This window comes from Rattus rattus, chromosome 3, assembly GCF_011064425.1.
Source record: "Rattus rattus isolate New Zealand chromosome 3, Rrattus_CSIRO_v1, whole genome shotgun sequence".
Classification (NCBI taxonomy): Eukaryota; Metazoa; Chordata; class Mammalia; order Rodentia; family Muridae; genus Rattus; species Rattus rattus.
Genome location: NC_046156.1, coordinates 99,600,923 through 99,622,355, shown reverse-complemented (window position 1 = coordinate 99,622,355; position 21,433 = coordinate 99,600,923). Strand labels below are relative to the sequence as shown.

General features: G+C 47.7%; 1 protein-coding gene across 1 annotated transcript; it reads left to right on the top strand.

Moving 5' to 3' along the window:
- The first annotated feature begins 660 nt into the window (after positions 1–660).
- Smad9 (SMAD family member 9) lies at positions 661–20,345 on the top strand. The gene is made up of 5 exons (XM_032898397.1): positions 661–1,222; positions 3,017–3,274; positions 6,022–6,243; positions 11,331–11,587; positions 16,503–20,345. Exons 1-5 carry the CDS (start codon positions 811–813, stop codon positions 16,644–16,646), a joined length of 1,293 nt encoding a protein of 430 aa, XP_032754288.1. The 5' UTR covers positions 661–810; the 3' UTR covers positions 16,647–20,345.
- Positions 20,346–21,433: the final 1,088 nt, after the last annotated feature.

The following is a 21,433-nucleotide window of genomic DNA, read 5'->3' as shown; positions in this document are numbered from 1 at the left end:
TATATGAAGGGCATTTAGGTCACAGAGATGTGTATGTGGAAAAGAGGGCCTCACAGCCCAGAAGGGGCCTGAGGGGCTACAGTGATTTCTAGAAGCACACTCTGAATGGCTGTTCTGGGGTACTGTACGGTGATGCCTGTGCAGTAGACTATTGGAGGTCTCAGTGTCTCCCTTTCTGCTTGTGTGCATTTTCTACGCTGCGGGTGGAATTTCCGTGCAACCAGGAAATAAAGAGCGGCAACTACGCAACAGGGAGGGGTTGGGGAGCCCCGGAAACTCAGGCAGAGCCTTCATTCGGTAGTTGAGGGATCCACACCATTATTTTAACAGGAAACATGACTTGATGGTAACTGTGTTTGGGAGGAATGAGATTGATACGGGAGAGAGGGTAGAGGAGAAATGCCATGATGCAGATGCAGCTATTAGAGATTTGGAAGGCAGTGGCTAAGATCCGCTTGGGAGCAGGAGGGGCGGGGCGGGGTCAGCAGTGCCTTGGAGTTTTCAAGTTAAAGTACCAGAGAGTACTTTGTCCCCTCTGTCCCTCCTCACCTAGTCTGAAAATGACCCGATGGCTCACGAAGGCTTGTTCTGTCTTACAGAGTCAGCTGGCCCCACCTCCCAAGGGCTTTGGAAGAAGTCGGCCCGGCCCATCTCCCAATTTGAATCGGTCCCCACTGCTTCCAGAAGGAAAGGCAAGCTTGTTCCTATGACATCCCCGGACAGATACTTGCCGCTGACCTGCCCAGGGCCCTGCAAGCCTTGAAAGGTCTCCTCCTCTTTCCCTGTGCAGGAGCCTGAGGTCTGCCTCCTATGCACCCCAGCACCCCCATCAGCTCCCTCTTCTCCTTCACCAGCCCCGCAGTGAAGAGGCTGCTGGGCTGGAAGCAGGGAGATGAAGAGGAGAAGTGGGCAGAGAAGGCAGTGGACTCTTTGGTGAAGAAGTTAAAGAAAAAGAAAGGCGCCATGGATGAACTGGAGAGGGCGCTGAGCTGCCCGGGCCAGCCTAGCAAGTGCGTTACCATCCCACGCTCCCTGGATGGACGCCTCCAGGTGTCCCACCGAAAGGGGCTGCCCCATGTCATCTACTGCCGCGTGTGGCGCTGGCCAGATCTGCAATCCCATCATGAGCTGAAGCCCTTGGAATGCTGCGAGTTCCCGTTTGGCTCCAAGCAGAAGGAGGTCTGCATCAACCCATACCATTACCGCAGAGTGGAGACCCCAGGTGGGTGCTTCCAGGGTCCCTGCTTGCTTGGAGGTCAAGATCACCTGGCACATGCTCAGGAAAATGGCCTCCATAGTGGGGATGTAAGCATGTGAGGTGGGGGGACACGGAAAAAATGGCTCCAAAACCATGCAATCAGAAGATTAGGATACTCTAATAGGAAAAGACTTGTAAGGTCGGTAGGGCTTTGGAAAATGCGGTTTTATTTGAGTGGATTTAGGAGAACTAAGCCCTTCCTAAGTTCTTAAGAGATTGGGTGCCTTAATAATGATTAACCGGAACATGGGGAGAGAAGCCCCTTCTCCCCCATGCAGACTGAAGGCAATGACCATTAGGGTTAAACCGAAGACTGGTGTAGGCTCTACCTTGCTAATCTCCATTACATGGAAGGTGTCCCATCTCCATCTGAAACAGCCAAGGGGAATGGCTGAAAGAGTCTAGGACTGAAATAAGGGAGTGGGGAAAGTGAGCCACTGTTCTTAAATACATTTGTGCTGGGATGGCTGTGTGTGACTTCACACACAAGTGAGATAGTGCTCTCACATGTGAGACACACCTCAGGGCCCCTTTTCCCCCTTCGGTGGGAGTAAACCCCGGGCCTCGCACACCATGTGCGAGCATCTGCTACTGATCTGTACTCACAGCCCTTCAAAATGCTTTGATGTTTTAGATACAGAAAATTACGTTTCCCAACTCTTTACACACCTGCTTGGGCATGCATGTATGCCCTTCCCTATCCCCCCTCCCCCAAGAGGTCTGCTTTTTATCATCACTGTAGCCATTTTCCTGACCTTCTTGGGGGGGTGTTTCTGTGCCTTCCAGGGGGAAGCAGTTTTTAATGGTTGCCTTCTCTGGTTGCCTAACTGCCTATTCCAGGAGCACGGGGACATCACCTCATCACACTGTGCTGTCTGAATGGAAGCCCAAGTATTCTCCTGCAGCGTTGTATCCAAACCCATTCCGCATCAGAGGCTGGTCGACAGGCCACACCCTTCAAGTTCCCCCAAACTTGCCATGTTGCCGTGGCTCGGGTGATAGACCACTTGCCCGTGTGAGGCCCGTGGGTTCCACCTCCAGTACTGGGGAGGTGGAGGAAGACCAGGGGGGACCTGCTGACCTGAACACACTTAACTGACAGATTTTCATGACGTCTCTGATCTTGTACTTCATTTCTTCATTTACCACTTCTACTTTACTTGATGGCTTTCGGCCTCTTGCTTTTAGGTCATTGTGGTAAGGATATAGAATAATTAGTTCAGCAGCAGCAAGGAGTCTAAACTCGAGGGTAGTCATCTAAATAATTCAATGTGGTCTCTAATGGAAAAATGTTCTGGGCCTCACCTAGGGTTTTATTGCGAGCATTTGGAACCAGCTATGCCTCTTTTTAAAAGGACTTCATTGGCAGAATTGAGGAAAGATGCAAGCAGATGGGTACCGCGGCGGGAGAGCATGGGAGCCTCCTGAACGTGGGAACTGTGCCGGTCTGGCAAGGAGGGCTGGTGACTAGCATAGCCCACAGGCTCTTCGTTGGTAGAGACGACCTTTGTGAAGAGCTTCCCATGAACACAATGTGTGGAAAGGGGGCTGGTGGAGGAAGAACAACCCTATCACAAATGGCCGAGGGATTTTTTTCTTTTGTGTTTTTCCGGGGCTGGGGACCGAACCCAGGACCTTGCGCTTCCTAGGTAAGCGCTCTACCACTGAGCCAAATCCCCAACCCCGAAATGGGCGAGGGAAAACATCCGCTGTCCCACTCTTACTTAGTGCGCCCTCTGTCTTTGTCTTCGTTCCTAGTTCTGCCTCCAGTGCTGGTACCAAGACACAGCGAGTACAACCCTCAGCTCAGCCTCCTGGCCAAGTTCCGAAGTGCCTCGCTGCACAGCGAACCCCTCATGCCGCACAACGCCACCTACCCTGACTCTTTCCAGCAGTCTCTCTGTCCGGCACCGCCCTCCTCGCCAGGACACGTGTTTCCGCAGTCTCCATGCCCCACCAGCTACCCGCAGTCCCCCGGAAGTCCTTCCGAGTCAGACAGTCCTTATCAACACTCAGGTCAGTCCTTGGGAAATGGGACCCATGGGGACGATCGTAAGCGTGGTTGTGGCATCTCGCACGTCTTGGACATCTATGGTTTGGGTTTACATCTGTGGGCCAGGGCCGTCTAACTCACCACTCTCCAGAATGACCAGGATTGAACCCATTTTGGAGTAGAACTGCAGATACATATTTTTAGATCCAGTCAGTCCTCTTTCAGATATTAAGTAGAATTGAATGCCATCCCTGGGCGTTTACAAAATACGTGATTATTTTTTGGTTTGTTTTGGAACGTGGTCCTGCTTTTATAAAGGCTGGGCGGGAAGCAAGAGAAGCCGGAAGCACCATTCTCGTGCTTCAGTTTCCCCAGTGCTGGAGTTACGGACACATGCCGCTTTGCTGAGTGTAGAAGTAAGCTTAACATATTGTTGCACAACAAATAAAAACGTAAACATTTAAATACTAAGAGAAAAGGGCTGGTTTGGTAACTCAGCAGGTAAAAGCATTTCCTACGTAAGCCTGCCAACCTGAGTTTCAACCCTAGAACTTAGGTAAAGGTGGAAAGAGAGACATGGACTTCACAAGGTTGTCGTCTGATCTCCACATGCACTTCATGCACATACAATAACCAGCCAGCCAACTGACTGACTGACTGACTGACTGACTGAGGTTTGGCCTGAGAGCAGGCCATAAAGAGAACCAAGTTTAGACCTTCTTTTGCTTGTCTCTTTGAACAATCAAAAGGTATCTTTTACTCCAAAAGCCGTGTTCAGGAACTCAGAGAAATGCAAAACTAGGCTCCAATTCCAACTAATCCATTCTCTCTCTGTTCTGAAGCCAAGACAGCGGCTGAAGTTCTTCAGGAGCTTCATGCTAGATTAAAAAAGCACATGCAAGAGGACGGGACGCCCTAGTGCAGGGGTCTCAGCTCCCCCTTTAGGGGTCACATATCAGATATCCTGCATATCAGATATTTACATTACAATTCATAACAGTAGTAAAAGTACGGTTATGAAGTAGGTGCAAAATAGTTTTATGGTGGGGAAGGAGGGGTCACTACAACATGAGGAACTGTATTAATGGGTCACAGGATCAGGAAGGTTAGGGACCACTGCTCTAGAGTGTCTCCATGAGGCATGTGCTATGGCATCAGTGAAGTTGGTCAAAGAAGAGACATGAAGAGAGTTATAGGAGCCTCTTCAATGTGAGATTAATAATATTGGAAGCTGAAAGTGCCCAAAAGCCTGCAGACATACGTCTGGTGCCCACAGTTACAGTCTAAGGACTGCAGACACAGGGCTGGTGTCCACAGTTACAGTCTAAGGCCTGCAGACACGGGGCTGGGGTCCACAGTTATAGTCTAAGGCCTGCAGACACAGGGCTGGTGTCCGCAGTTACAGTCTAAGGCCTGCAGACACAGGGCTGGTGCCCACAGTTATAGTCTAAGGCCTGCAGACACAGGGCTGGTGTCCGCAGTTACAGTCTAAGGCCTGCAGACACAGGGCTGGTGTCCACAGTCTAAGGCCTGCAGTCTAAGGCCTGCAGACACAGGGCTGGTGTCCACAGTTACAGTCTAAGGCCTGCAGACACAGGGCTGGTGTCCGCAGTTACAGTCTAAGGCCTGCAGACACAGGGCTGGTGCCCACAGTTATAGTCTAAGGCCTGCAGACATAAGGCTGGTGTCCACAGTTACAGTCTAAGGCCTGCAGACACAGGGCTGGTGTCCACAGTTACAGTTCACCTCACTGCTTTAGTCATAAATCCTCTTACTTAATGGGTATTCACAAACTCTCGCTATATCCGAGCTTTGCCTGAGTGTGCTGAGAAACAGTTAAGAGATTAACAATGGTTTTTTCCTCTCTAAGAACCTATACACTGTGGTGATATAAGGAGGGAGATCTTCCCTCAAAGTGTCTGGTGTTTTCCCTTAGCAAGGTCCTCGTACACCCTTGTTTACAAGTGCACCCGCATCATGTCACTCTCTCCTCTGTGGCCAACCAAGAGCCGGAGAAGCCTGCTCATTCCTTACTTACGGCACGGAGAATTTCCCCGCATGTTTGAAACATAGGATTGGGCCCAGTGGCTAAAGGACAGCATAACACACACCTGTCTTGTAGAAGGTCCCCTGTACTGGTTGGATTCCACCGTTACACTAACAGGGGGATGTTTCTGTCCTCTTCCTATCCATGGTCAGACCCTAGCCAAGCAGGGAAGCCAGCTGTCCTTAAAATACACTTACGTTGTGGGTAAATAGATATCTGTGTACCACAGAGAGAATGTGATCCTCTCTATAAAGATTCCGTGCTTTCGATTTGGTTTGTTATCATATCAGACTATTGGGTTCTTGTCATTACTTTATTGCAGAATTAAAGCTTTTGACACTGGGTTCAGTTCAGTTCAGTTCAGTTCTGTAACAGCAGGATGCCATCTTTTTCTCTAGATGAGGTGACCTGCCACCTCTCTCTTAGCTGTGATTACCCTGGGAATGGCAACATTTTACATCAATCTGCCCACGCTGTCTTTCCCCAGGGCCCTTCCGTCTTCGCACCTGTAAACAAGAGTGTTTGCAGATGCCCTCATAGCGGAGATTAACAAGGACCATGACTTTAATCTCATGGATGCAGTAAACAAATGAGCTAGCCCAAGGTAGCTTCCCTCAAACACGGGAGTCCGAAGGACTGCAAAGGTCCTACAGTTAGCGTTCTGGTTTAAAGACCGCCTCTGCTTCCTGTGGGTGTGGCATCTTCTCTCCTGTTTTCTTTCAGACTTCCGGCCAGTTTGCTACGAGGAGCCCCTGCACTGGTGCTCTGTTGCCTACTACGAACTGAACAACCGGGTCGGAGAGACTTTCCAGGCGTCCTCCCGGAGCGTGCTCATAGATGGCTTCACAGACCCCTCCAATAACAGGAATAGGTTCTGTCTTGGGCTTCTTTCAAATGTAAACAGAAACTCGACGATAGAAAACACCAGAAGGCACATTGGAAAGGGTGAGAGCCATCGCAGCATGTCCCCATTGCTGCTTCTGTGCTAATAGAAGCCAGCTGCACAGTGGTCGTGTAGGATGCCCGTAGGAAGAACCCCAGGCACAGTGTCGCCCCCTGGAGGGGGACTTGTGCTCTCGGGAGCTCTTCCCTCTTAAGTCAGTAGACTATCTTCAGGGTCGGCCTGGGGTGATGCTGTGAGGACAAGATATCATAAAGGGCCAAATGTCATGGCTCAGCCCTGTAATCCCAGCACTAGGTAGAGGCAGGAGGCTAACCAGCCCAAGACATTGAAGGTCCTGTCTACAAAAATCGACAAATAAAACCCACAATAAATATGAAGGCAGGATGAGGTTATTCAATGGAAGTATTATTATTATTATTATTATTATTATTATTATTATTATTATTATTATTGTATTTAAAGATTTATTTTCTTTTTTATGTGTATTTGTGGGTACCTATATATATGTATTTGCACCAGAAGAAGGTGCCAGATCCCCCTGGGACTAGAGTTATAGATGGTTGTGAGCCACTGTGTGGGTGCTGTGAACTGAACCCAGGACCTCTGCAAAAGCAGCCAGGGCTCTTAACTGACAAGCCTTCTCCGCAGCTCCTTGTAAGGCATCTTTTCTTTAAGAAAGGTAAATCCTAAAAACAAAAACTAAACAACACAGGATGTGATCCCGTGAAAAACATTGATTTTGACACTGCGGAACATGCCGTATCTTGAGAAAATATCCATAGTATATTCCTGGATGAAAAAGGCCTCAAGACATCATGCAGAATAGATTCTCATTTTATTTCATCCTTTTAAAAAAGCTGCCCTTAAAGCCAGGCTTGCGGTGCATACCTGTAATCCTAACACTTGGGCAGTAGAGGCCAGAGTGTTGGAAGTTCAGGATCATCCTCATCTACACAGAAAATTTGAGGCTAGCCTGAGCTACATGAGACCACGACTGAATAAATACAAAATAAATAAATTAGACTTGAAGAAGTATAGCAGAGGTTACCTGTGATTATTTCTACATAGTGGATTTATGGTTGATTTTTATTTTCTGTGTTGTTCATTGCCGTTCTTTTATGCTGCACTAAGAACCCAGGGCCTCACGCATGCTAGGCCATCAGGAAGCCGGATGGTCTGTCTGCATCTGATGCGTTTCCTCCAGTGGGCCCCTGCTCGTGTGAGGATGGTGCAGGGCATAGGCTGTGCAGGGCTTGGATATCCGAGCAGTAATGAGAGGCGTCTGGGACAGCTCAGGAGGAGGAGGGGCCAGCTGTGTGATTGACAGTGACGGGACGTAAGGTTGTATAGTTGAGCAGCCTGTTCATCACTCTCCAGAGCTCCAGACACTCTTGATAATTAGCCAGCTTTTAAAAAGGAGGAGAAGGCCGCAGAGGCCTGGGTGATGCCGAGTGCAAGCTCCAGGGAGGGCTGAGCTGGGTCAGTGGCTGAGGACTTACTCCAAGGACAGTGGGGTGGGACAGCACGGTTCTCTGAGCTGCAGTGGCATCTTGGGCTCGGCCTTTTATGCTGGCCCTTGCCCTGTGGAGCAGTGGGGTACACTGCCCATCTCTGCCTTTCAACAGTTCCTCTCCAGCGTGTGCGATCTGCCATTGCAGAAGAGGACCACAGAGACCCGCTTGCGTGCTGTCCCTACAGACCTAAGTCACACCCACAGCACCTCTGGTCTTGGCCACCACAGGGGGTTGAAAGACAGAGCCCCAGCTGAAATGTAAGCTGAGGTCCAGGCAGATCCTGCCTGAGGACCACATTACTCAGATTCTTCTTGGCATCTTGAGTGCACCTTTCCCCTTTGTGAATGTTCTCTTGAGAAGAGGTCTTGCCGTGTGGCCCACACTGGCCTTGAACTGAAGAGACTCCTGCTTCAGCCTCTGGGAATGGAAACAGGTGCTACCATGCCCAATGTGTGTGTGTGTGTGTGTGTGTGTGTGTGTGTGTGTGTGTGTGGGCGTGTGTGTGTGTGTGTGTGAGGGTGTATGTATGAGGGTGTGTGTGTGAGAGAGGGTGTGTGTAAGTGTGCATGTCAGAGAGTGTATAAGAGAGAATGTGAGTGTGTGTAAGAGAGAGAGTGAGAGAAAGAGTGTGTGTGTATGTAAGAGAGAGTGTGTGTGAGTGTGTGTGTGTAAGTGTGCATGTCAGAGAGTGTGTAAAAGAGAATGTGAGTGTGTGTGTGTATGTGTGTGTGTGTGTGAGAGAGAGAGAGAGAGAGAGAGAGAGAGTGTATGTAAGAGAGAGTGTATGTGAGTGTGTGTGTGTGAGAGCGTGTCGTTGAGGATTGAACTTGGGACCTTGCTCGTGGTAGGTAAATGGTCTTTCACTGAGCCAGCGGGAGAACAGGTCCAGGATTCTAGCAATACGTTTGTTTCCCCTGCTGTTTCAAAGCTTCTCAGTTTTTGTGGCCATGTGTAGTCTACCAAGGGGTTAATAACATTACATCGTAACACGAAAAGGCATGATGTCACGTCTCAGCATTCATAAAGAACTATTGTGAAGGAGTACCACACGCATGTCACAAGTACCGGTTCCAGTGAGCTTAAATCCTGACAGCTACAAATTCTGGAGACTGACTACTACCTACCATCCAAGAAAGGAGAGGGCAAGTGAGCTACATGAAATGCTGTCCAGCGTTCTATGTTTGACAAGAAAGGAGAGGGCCAGTGAGCTACATGAAATGCTGTCCAGCGTTCTATGTTTGACAAGAAAGGAAAGGGCCAGTGAGCTACATGAAATGCTGTCCAGCGTTCTATGTTTGACAGACCGTCCTGTCTGATTCCACTGCCACAGGCTTCTCCCTTGTGGCTTTTCCAACCTGAAGCAATAGGGCAGAGTAATGTGTAAGGAAAGGCTCATCTCTCCCCATTAGGCTGCCTGAACAGTGTGTTCAGATGCCCAGCACTGTGTGACTCCCGTGCAGGCTCAACCTTGAAAACAGAGCTGCCCCAGGTGACCCTGACGCTGACACAGGATTCAACGCCACTGTGTTGCTTACATGATGGGCCAAATGACATCACGTGACCATGCGACTCCTGGAGTTGCTGCTGTCATCTGACATTCAGAGTTCAGTCTTGGGCTCTGCTGGCTTTTTCCTCTAGGGGCACACCTCCCCCTTCTCTCCTGTGCCAGCTTGTGCTGGGTTTGCAGATAAGGCTTCGACCTGAATGGAAACCACCCCCTAAACACACACAGACCAGGCTCCGATGACCAAAATCTTAGCTATTGTAAGCAGTAGGTTCCGGGAGGATTATGCACCTGAAGGTCATTCCGTTCAAATACCCGCTAAGCCTGCAGTAGCCCTCCCTACCCTGGCTGTTCCTACCAGCTTTCTGGTCTGCGGGACAGCACACAAGCGGGTCTCTGTGGTCCTCTTCTGCAATGGCAGATCGCACACGCTGGAGAGGAACTGTTGAAAGGCAGAGATGGGCAGTGTACCCCACTGCTCCACAGGGCAGGAGCCAGCATAAAAGGCCGAGCCCAAGATGCCACTGTAGCACAGAGAACCGTGCTGTTCCCCCCACTGTCCTTGGAGTAAATCCTCAGCCACTGACCCAGCTCAGCCCTCCCTGGAGCTTGCACTTGGCGTTGCCCTGGCCTCTGCGGCCTTCTCCTCTGCAGGGCTTTTAAAAAGCTGGCTAATTATCAAGAGTGGAGCTCGAGACAGCGATAAACAGGCTGCTTGGAGCTCGGCTATACAACCGAATGCCCTGTCACTGTCAATCACTATCAGTCACACCCACCCCATTGCACACAGGCAGCCCTGGCTTTGCTTGTGAGGGTCCGGCAGAGGAACTATGTTCCAGCCAATCAGAGACATCCTTCCTCTTCCTCATGGTCACCAGTGCCTGAGTTGTGGGTGTCAGACCTGATGCCCATCATGGGAGAAAATAGAGACGAAAGCTGAGGGCAAATTAGAAGAGAAGAAGAAAGGCAGAGCGGGCGAGGTGGAGATAGAGGGGATGGGAGGAGGGGAGAGGAAGGATTTTCTCTGAGTCTAGTTTATTTCTAACACTCCCCAGTTCCATGTATTTATGCTTCTTACAGTTGAATAAAATCTGGTGTGTGTGTGTGTGTGTGTGTGTGTGTGTGTGTGTGTGTACACCACGCTTAATTTATTCAGGACATCCCTTTCAAACTGTAATCCCAGGAATGTTAGGTAAACAGATAAAAGCTACACACTGCTCGTGTTTTCACACAACCTCGTGTGGAAGTGTGTCGAGAGTGCCCCTGTCTCTCAGGGGCACATGTGTGATTTATAGGGGTGACTGACATTTCCCTGAAGCCTCTTCTCTGAAATATTTTAGCTTTGAGTCAGGGTCTCACTGGGCATCCCTGGCTGGCCTGAACACTGTGCAGGCCAAGCTGGTCTCGAACTCACCTGCTTCTGCCGTCTGAGGATTGGGATTAAAGGTGTGCACCCAAGAGATAGGTTTATGACTGTGAGTAAGATTCCTCAAGCCCAGGAGTGGGTGTAGTGTGTGGATTTCAGTAGCATGTATAGGACACTCCTTTATATGAGGCTGTGAAGGACTTTGTAGGGTTTTGGAGTGTGTTTCTTTTGTGTCTAGTATCGTGGAAGGTAATTTTGAAGTAAGCGAGATCAAAAGTGATGGAAGCAGTCCTGAGTGGGAGACTATTGACTCGTTCTTGAGAATGGTCATTCATCTGGATCGGGTTTAATTTTTTCTTTATTTTATGTTTATGGGTGTTTTGCCTGTTTGTATATTTGTTTGCATTGAGTACCATGTGTATGTAGTACCCCTGGAAGCCAGAAGAGGGCGACAGATCCTATGAAACTGGAATTACAGATAGTTGTGAGCTTCAGTTTGGATGCTGGGAGCTGAGCAGTGTCTCCAGCTATCAGGGTTGGGATTTTAATGGGCTTGTAGGAAGAGTCAAAGAAAACAAGTGGGTATTCGGGGCACTTGCACCTTCTCTTCTATAGCCAGTGATTATGTAGGAGTTAAAGTGATTACGTAGGAGTTAGCGTGACTGTAGCGGGTCCTGTCACGTGACATGCTAGGACCCATTGAGAAGGAAGCAGAGAAGGAAGAGCGTGGTTTTGTGCCCACAGGTGTGCATTTGTACTACGTTGGGGGCGAGGTGTACGCGGAGTGCGTGAGCGACAGCAGCATCTTTGTCCAGAGCCGGAACTGCAACTACCAGCACGGCTTCCACCCGGCCACTGTCTGCAAGATCCCCAGTGGCTGCAGCCTCAAGGTCTTCAACAACCAGCTCTTCGCCCAGCTGCTCGCCCAGTCAGTGCACCACGGCTTTGAAGTTGTCTATGAGCTGACGAAGATGTGCACGATTCGGATGAGCTTTGTGAAGGTGAGACGGTTGGCTTTGGAATTATCACGCGGAAAGTGGGAGGAAAGCACAACACGCTCCTGGCTTGCCTCAGCGTTTGCCCAGCCAGTTCAGGTGGATACAGATTCAGGTTTGTGCGTGCGTGCGTGCGTGCGTGCGTGCGTGCGTGCGTGCGTGCGTGCGTTTCCTTCTAGAAAATGTACTGAATCTCTTTTTAAAAATTATCGAGTCCAACTTCCACTGCCCATTATTCCTGGGTGTAGAGCCACCCAAGGGAACTAGCGTGGTTGAGGTCAGTCTACCAGAGGAAACACCCTTAAATAAAACTGACTCTCCCTACAACCCATCAACTGTCTTCAGACTTCAGTTAGGGGTGAGGGATTTATGAACCTTCTTCCTGCTCTGTATTAGCCCCTTTCTCTCTTTCATATATATTTCATATTTCCTATCTCACTATATGTAGTTTTGGCTCTCTTGGACCTCACTGGACCAGGCATTCTGGGATTAAGGGCGTGTACCACTACAGCAAGCAACAGCGGACCTTTGGGGGAAATGTCATAAGTTTATAGGAAGGTGGAAGTAAGAAACAGTTATGTGAAGTTTTTGTAAGTAAGTACGATTGTTTCTGATGTGACGATGCAGGGATGGGGATGACAGTGATGGACCGGATCAGTTACTGCAGAGATTTCTCATCTCTCTCCCAGCCCCTGGGGCACTGCTGTCCCCCAGCAAATGAACAAGATCGTCCTCTCAGTTAGGAAAGCCGTCAGACAAATGCAGGGACTAAATCCATAGATAAATTACAGAAGAGAACTGTTTCTACTCTAAGACAGCGATGATCAGTGTTGGCACAAAATGAGGTGGAAACCTTGAGGCAGATATGAATGATTCAGGGAAATCACCCTGATAAGATCTGGACTTGTTCATCAAACTCTGCACTGTATCTAACAGTTTTCACAAACCCTGCCCAGGGGAAGAGATGGCTTCCTTCAACGTTCTTACATTTTCCTTTAAATTTATTTTTATTTTATGTGTATGGGTGTTTTGTTTGCATATGTGCACCACATGCATGCAGTACCCAAAAATGCCAGAAGGGGGCACTGACTCCCCTGAAGTTAGAGATGGTTGTGAGCTGCCGCCTGGGTGCTGGGACCACAGGTCCTCTGCAAGTGCTGTTAACCACTGAACTCTCTCCAGGTCCCGTTTCCCTTTTTAGAAGCAGGGGATGAAACCCAGGGCTTCATGAAGTGAGTTAGGTAAGTGCCATCCACTGAGGTACAATTCTAGCCTTAAAGTAAGTTGTATTAGCCACTTAAAGTTAGTTACCATGGTCGATGACTGTTCTATACCCAAATTATATTTTTTAATATTGATAATTTTAATAATTATTTTTAAAAAAGGATAAACATGTAGTTTTTCAATTTAAAGATCTTCTTAAAATTTAAAGATGTCTTTTGTCCTCTCTCATGAAGACAAAATTGCTTTATTCTTTAACATTCAAAGCAGAAAGAAAACCCCTGGAAAATTTCCAGGTGCACTGTTACTTTGAGGCCAGCAGAGGGCACTACAGTTATTTTCCCAGGTCCATTTTTTTTAAAAGATTTATTTATTTTTTTATATATGAGTACACTGTAGCTGTCTTCAGACACACCAGAAAGGGGCATCAGATCTCATTCGAGGGTGCTGGGAATTGAACTCAGGACCTCTGGAAGAGCAGTAAGTGCTCTTAACCTCTGAGCCATCTCTCCAGCCCTGGTCCATGTTTTTTAATGAGGATGAGCTCTTGGTATCTCACAGGTAATTGCTGCAATAAAAGCGTGTGTGGACATGTGATCATTTCCCAATAGCAACTCAGTGTTTCTCAGATACACAACAAACTCATAGAGATACAAAATGTAATTCACAGGATACAGCTACTTACAGCTGTTATGGGCTCCCCCAATCCCCTTCCTACCCTCTCCTCCCTGTGATAATGGGGAAGAAAACTCAGGTCCTTGCACGGACTAGGTAAACACTTCAGCACCAAGATTCATTGCTAGCCCTGCAAGGACTTAAACAAAATAAAAACTGTCAATGGTTAATTTCTTTCACATGACTAGACACTGGTGGTGACCGTTGTAAGCGAAGGACCAGACCATCTTTAAGGTCTTTGTTAGCTCTGGTTTTACTGGCCACAGCTGTCCTTTCAGCCAGCCGACAAGTATTTATTGGGCAGCTGCCAGTGGCGGACCAGGAGCTGCTATGGCGCTGGGATGCTGAGCTGGTTATTTGCAGGCCTTGGCCTCATGAAACCAGTGCACTGGTAGCAGGACAGGGAGTAGGCAATGAGTGAGTTGAATGGGTAAAGGAAAAGAGAGAGGTTACAGGCAGGGGAGGCATCACTGAAGCTGGGTATGCCTCAGAGGCCTGGAGGACTGACCTGGGTCTTCTGTGCAGAAAGCAGTAGAGTCCGAGAGAAAAGCAAGCTCGGAAGCCCCTGGCAGCCATGAGCCTGGCTATGGAAGGGTACTGGACTGAGTCATTGCAGCTTTTGAGAGGCGGGGCGGGGCGGGGCGGGGTCGGGCTCGGGGGCGGGGTCAGGGTCGGGATTAATGAGATGGAAGCACTTTTGAGAGCCAAGTAGGGCTTACCACTCTGATGCTCTGAGGCTTTGGACAGAGGAATTTCATGGTCTGACTTGTTCCTTCCTTTGTTTGGGGAAAGGATGGCTCTGTGTAGCTCAGACTGGCCTGGACTTCTGTGTCTTCCTGCTTCATTCTTTCTCCTGCTGGGGTTACAGGCATGTATGGCCACGCCCAGCTTTGTTCTGTCTGTAAAGGGTCAGTCTGGCTGCTAAGTGGAGAAAAGCCATGCTGTGCCGCGGGTGAGGTGGAAAGGAAGAGGCTGGCAAGAAGCTATTGCAGAGGACCTGGGTTCAATCCCCAGCATCTATCTATGTGTTGGTTTACAGCCATCTGCAGCTCGTTCCAGGGGTTCTGGCGCCCTCTTCTGGCTTTCTACAGGCACTGCACACATAGTGCGTGGTATTAGATAAATATGCAAACACACCCAGACATATAAAATAAAACAGTGGGACAATGAGAGCACCGGGAGAGCTGGGCGAGGTGGAGGACTCCCAGTCAGAAGGCAGGCTTGAAGTGGAGGAGAAGGAGGAGAGCTAGAAGTGACTCGGATTGTGGTCCAGCAGGATGGAAGGGATGCAGGTGGGTGTGGTGTGCAAGGTTCCGTGTAAGTCACAGCAGCTGTCAATCATATTTGCAAAAAGACGCTGATGTGGCAGAGACTCAAGAGTCTGTTTGGAGAGAGTGGCCAGGGCTGCAGATGTCAGTTGGGAGTGGTCCTTACTTGGATGGTACGTAGCTCCTTGTGTCTGGATGAGGCTACAGGCTTGAGTTTAAGCACAGGGGGCTGTGCTAGAACTGAGCTGGCCAGAGAAAAGTAGCCACCACGAAAGCCAGAGGGAAGGCCCGTGAGTGCATCAGAGGGGAGCTGTGTAGAAAGACAATCTGTTGCTGTACAAGTGGGTGGAGTTGAAACTTTGTCTCCGATAGTTTCAGGTTTAGTTCAGGCATGTCTGTCTTGGCTGTGCAAGCTATGAATATGGTCTACCTTAAATGTTGAAAGATTTCACTGGGTTTTGTGGTTCAGTTGTGCAGCTCTCAGGGGTAAATTTTGATGGTGACACGGTCAAGTTGAAAATCAGAGGGTTAGAGGCCCCTGTCGCGGTTTCTGGGATCAGAGAGGAAGGAGACCCAGGAAGGCGATTGCCAGGAGCTGCTGCAAGCACACGGAGGGTGTGGGCAGGAGTGGCCAGGCAGTGTGGTTGTGCTGCATAATGGTGTGTGCATGTGTCTGCAAGCATGTCTGTCTGTGCACTGAGCTCTGTTGCCCTCTGGGGCCAGAAAGAAGGCTCTGGATCCCCTGGAAGTGGACTTACAGATGGTTGTGAACTGCCATGTAGGTATTGGGAAGCAAACACTGGTTCTCTAAAAGAGTAGCCAGTGCTCTAACCACAGAGGCGTCTCTCCAGCCACTGTCCTAAAGTTTTTAGACAACTCTGGAGAATCGTGATTATCAATAATAAAGAGTCTGAAATCCCCCCTTAATGCTTAAATAACTTTCCATTGGTGGATAGCATATTAGAAATAATAGACATCCACCATTTATATATCTATATCATCTATCTATTGAGCTATCATCTTATTGATCTATCATCTATCGATCTATTATCTATTGATCTATCTATCTATTGATCTATCATCTGTCTATATCATCTATTTTCTATCTACTTGTCATCTATCTACCATCTATGTATCTATAGCTATCATCTATCAATCAATATTTGTCTATTGTTTATCACCTACCATCTATCTACTATCCTTATATTTCTATTGTCTAGCAATCATTTATCTATTTATTATCTACACTATCTATGTATCAATATCAATCATCTATCAATCAATATCTATCTATCTATCATCCATCTATCATATATCTGTCATTTTAGTAACTCTTACCAATGGGGATAAGTGGGATATTTCTGAGGGACCCTGAGACAGCTCTAAGCTCTGGCATTGCACTCTCAGAATCAGGATTTACTGATCTTTGCAACTTTGCAATCTCTGGTTTAGTGAGTAGTAGTTTTGTACAGACACAGGCTTCTGCAGGAAGAGTAGGTCATGAGGTTGAGCCTCTTTCCTAGTAATGGGGAGATGCCACGCCAGCCCCTCCCATGTGGGGTGCAGAGCCCCGAGACACCAATAAGTGCGTGTCTAGGTGTAAATGAGCTAACAGCGACCACTTTGTCTGACCTGAGCCACTCCGAGGCATCTGTCCCCTCTCACAGGAAGCCTGGGACCCTGCATTCCCGGTGCTCTGCCTGGAGGCATCTGGCAGAAAGATACACTTCAGTCTGGGCTCTTTTTTTCCTTTGCAGGGCTGGGGAGCCGAGTATCATCGCCAGGATGTCACAAGCACCCCCTGCTGGATTGAGATTCATCTTCATGGACCACTGCAGTGGTTGGACAAGGTGCTAACTCAGATGGGCTCCCCACACAACCCTATTTCTTCAGTGTCTTAAGTCATGTGCTCAGCTGCATTTCCACAGAATAGACGAAGGCAGGGGCTTCTACCACTGCAACTCGCAGCTAGTACAAGACCCTGGACGCAGATTTAAACACGTATGATGCACACGATTCCCATTTCTATCCCCATTGGTTCTGTGCTACCTACTTAACCTGGGGCTAGTGCTGTGTGGTTGAAGAAGCACGTTTTCCAGACTGGTGCTCTGATTAGAAGCCAAGTCTTTTGTGAGAGGGCAAGCGGCATGTGAAGCCCACTGGGTCAGCTCATTACTCTGCAGAAGGTTGTGCCCCAGAAGGAAAACACAGAGCTGCTTACATAGGAAAATACACGAGCACTAGAGCAAGACCAGTCAAACCCACATGATTGCAAAAAGACCTCACTTGCAATGTGAATGGCAAGAAAGGAGACCAAGCTTGTTCAAGGACCTGCGAGAGAGGCCCCAGAAACCTCTCTGCAGCTGAACTATGTGTAGCCGCGTACTGCGCTGATGTCAGGTACATTTAACCGGATTTAAACTGTGATTGGAAAGGGGGAAACTGTGAAGCCTGGAGTCAGGTTGCCTCCGTCTACCACTGCTGAAACATCCAGCAAGCAAGCAGCAAGCAAACAAAACCAAGGCTCATGGGGGAAGACAGCCCGAGATGAGCCTTGGTCCCCAGGGCAGGGCTAGCCCAGAATTCAGGCCCAGGAGCACAGGGGCTCCTGCTTCCACTCTGGGCGTCAGCTTCCCGGCTTCCAGCTCCTCCTGTCTGACCTTGCAGATGGCTGTCTGCTCTGTGTACACGGTGAACCCTGTGCTGAGGTGAAGCTGCAGATGGAAGGTTGGGAGCGAAGTCGCATGGCGACCTACACTACTAGGCAGGGCATCCTTTGCCTCATCTTCCCTCCTGGTGACAAACACTAAGTGGTTACAGATGATTTAAACGACAGCAAAGCCATGGGGGAGAGCTAGAGGCATCACTGGGTCGTGTACATGCATTTCTCAATCCAGTGCCTGAGTTGATTAAGTTATTAGCTGGTTACATCTGTGGCAGCCTCTTCTAAAGCTATGAAATACCTGGATAGAGCCTCCCAGGTGAGGTAGGAATGTTTCATATGCCCTACATTTTTTTGAGGAAACAGTGGTAGTGAATAATAAAGCATTTTTAAAAACACCTTATGTATATATATACACATATATACATATAAACATATATGTACATACACACACATGCATATTTAGCATGCATGCATCAACGCTTGTTATTTCCTTTGTTGGATGATAAAGGGAGACATCCTCCAGACTTCAGGGTACATGCACTTGTTAATCACCCCACTGCTTCTAAGTTTACTTCGGGCCCTTTGAGAAGCACATTATTTAGGATGGCATTCATGGTTTCAAGGGTAGAGCGTCCACTGTCCGAGATGCCTTCGTTCAATCCACTCTGCCTAGCATCAATGTATACGCACTGTTTGTTCCCCATACAACTGTATTTTAAGATAGAGATGATGATCACAAGTCACACACAATGCCCACTCTTATCTATAAAACCTACCATTCTTATATATACATATTATGTCAGAAAACACACATTTCGTCTCAAACTACCACTTAGAGTGTATAATACCCAAGCATGTTAATTCATACAGTCTGTCTTGTGCCTTTGTGTGTACTGGGTACGATGTCAGGTGCTGTGGATCAAATGTACATTAGCGGCAGTAGCCCCCACCTCCCCAACGCCCTAGATCTAACATTTGCATAGACATCGGGTCTGAGGACTTTAAAAACCCACACATGTGAACTTTCTTGGGCTTGAAAAATAATGTAACCAAGTTCTTAATTATTATTCTATTGGAGTTTCACGTCGCTTCAGAACAATTAGGTAATTCGTCTTTGCATAACTACTTTCACCCCTAGTCACTCCGCCTCCTGGAACCCTATTTTTCTGGTTTTTCTCCTGGCTTCTTCCTCGGAAAAGCCATGCATATGACAGATCTCCGAGTACCCATCCAAGGACGCAAAGTGTTTGTCCCAGATTTCTAACAAGTGGCCAAATATCTCTGGCAATGTGTAGCTTTATGGAACTATTCAGAAGTAGAGGCTTCCAGGGATGGTGGAGCCTGACTTTAATCTCAGCAGGGAAGAGAAACAGATGGGTCCCTGGGAATTCAGGGCTGACCTGGTCTACATAAGGAGTTACAGGACAGCCAGGGCTATACCTTGAGACCCTGTCTCAAAGCAAAGCAAAGCAAAACAAAAAAAGAAGCTTAAAAACAAAACTAAAAAACCAAATAAATTATTTGGCTTTCCCGGCAGTGTTAAGAAATCAGAGAAAATACTGAAGTGTGTCTGAGTTCTTTGAGAAAGGAATCACGACATAGGTTCATATGTATATTATCAGAGAATTTAGCATCAAAGGGATGTAAGTCCTATGCTCTATAACATAGTCACATTTTAATGAGTTTCCCCCTTGGCGGCTAAGAGATCGAAAAATATCATAAATGTAATCCTTTAACTCCTCTGAGTGACCATGTGGCAATCACTCCATGAAACTGACAAGCAAAACTATGCTGCATGTGTTGTTTTACAGGGTAACAGGAAAAGTGGGTAGCCAGGCCTTTACACTGCAAATGTGCCTCCTGTGGCCCTGGGCAGTGGAGAACTGTATCAGTTTGGCCTGCCCACAAGACCCAGAATGCTTATCGCTGTGTACAAGTAGGTATTTGTGAGTCTTAACAAATAAGACATGGTCAGTTTGTTTCAGCTAAATGATGCCAGCTGCTTCAGGACTAAGAAGACACCACCTTTTTGAGCACACGCTTTGGTGTTGTGTAGTCAGCAAACGCAGCAAACTCTCTAGCATTTAGAATACTCTTTTCATTGTGTTCTGAGGATGGGGTTATTCCCAGGACAACAGAAAGAAGAGTGCAGCGGAAACATCTTATAAACACTGCTTGCTGGACTTGAAACTCCAGCTTAACTCCGAATATGTTCCAGATATTTTGTGTATATATTTAATAAGTAAAATATACCGTGCATTCCACATCAACTTACCTGCTAGGAGTCAAGAGCTGCACTGTGCAAGGGTAGGTGACTGTCACATATGTGACAGCTAAGTTCAAATGAAAATAAAGCAGACTACCGGGAGTGCTTTGATGCCCAGCAGCCTGGCCTCCCGTCCTGGAAATGACATAAACCGTCATCTGGTAGTTTGTGGTAGACAGTGAAACACCTTTGGGCTTATTTTTCTTTCGAACTCTAGGAAATACTTGTATCTGATCTGTGGCTCCTTAAGATGCTTAATCATAAGCTGTTCTACTTAGACATGAGATTTTTAAGAATTCTTCATGCTGTAAAAAAGCTTTGGTGGCACTATAAAAAAAAAGGCATTGTGGACTATTTGGCATTATGTGTGTAATTTTAATGATACTTTGCAGAATTTTTAGAGATGTTTAACTACTCCTCCGCAGCTTAGCACCAGACCGCACAGCTCAAACCCTTTATGGTGACGTTATTGTTATTAAAGAGTGAATTTAATACACATTGTCATTTGAGCACCTTACCGTAGCAGCTCATCAAGGAGCATGTCTGTATTAAGATGGTTAGCATGTGATGCTTAAAACCCCTGGATACAGAGGGAAACTGTCACTAAAAATCATTTATTTTCATATGCCATGAAATATGTTTAACTGATTAAAACGTTTTCTAAGAGAAGCTTGTGAAGTTGTGAATGACTGTGAAGTGATCACATGCTGCTGTTTTGTTTCCTCTGCCCCAAACTGTTCCACAGATCGGAGGCTTACAGCTACAGGTTGGCTGGGGTTCAGAAAGCCTTGGTAAGGGGCAGAGTCTACATGCCTTACTATCAGTGTTCTGGAATACTGGGGGATGCCTTGTAGCCTGAGTGATCCATCCTCTCACAGTTACAAGTATTTCAGCTTGTGGTCTAGTGGCTTGGTATACAAGCTAATATTCCACCAGAAGACAAAACAAAAAGCAGCATCTCTAGGCATGCTGTACGTGCAATCTGATGAGCTGAGCTCTCCCACCTTGCTGCTGTTAAAAAAAAAAGTCCCATTAGTGTGGTTACAGAAGCTACAAGTCTGAAATTAGTCCTGATCAAGGAGCTGGCATGGTAATTCTGGAGGCGCTAGAGGAAAATACATTTTCTTTTGCTAGACAGTGGGTGCAGGGTCACTTCCCTTTTCTTGAAGCCTCCAGCATCCTGCCCCTCCATAATCACATCTACTCCCTCGGGGTGGGAGCTCACTCTGTATGGCCTTTGCCGTCTGCTCTGATCGAGTTGCCATCCAGTGAAAGTAACTTTACTAAGTGGACTAGTTACTTGCTGTACTCTGATACTGACTGGAGCACCTCAACTCTGGCCTTCAGCTAAGCCTTCAGTAGCTGCTTTCCAACGGACAGATCTACAGGGTGGTGTTGCACAGCTAAGCAAGGCTTAGCTGGACTAGGTCGGTGTCAGACTTCTCTCCCAGGGGATATAGTTCGTGTCACAGTCGCACATGTGTCTGGCTACCAGGTGGTACAAGAGATCAGACCATGTATCTGATTTACCTAATATTTATCGAGTACCTGCAGGCTTTTCCACCCGCACCCAAGTTCACAAAATAATGAGTGTGAGACTTAATTATGAATGTTGAGGCTGTAAGCTAGGGCTTGTCCCCCGGCTAGCTTGTAACCTACACTGTTAGAATATTCTAAGTCCTGCCATGTGCTTGGCTACCTCTCCTCAGTTTCATGTGGCCATTTTCTGAGAGTTGGGTTGTGGGGAATCTCCCACT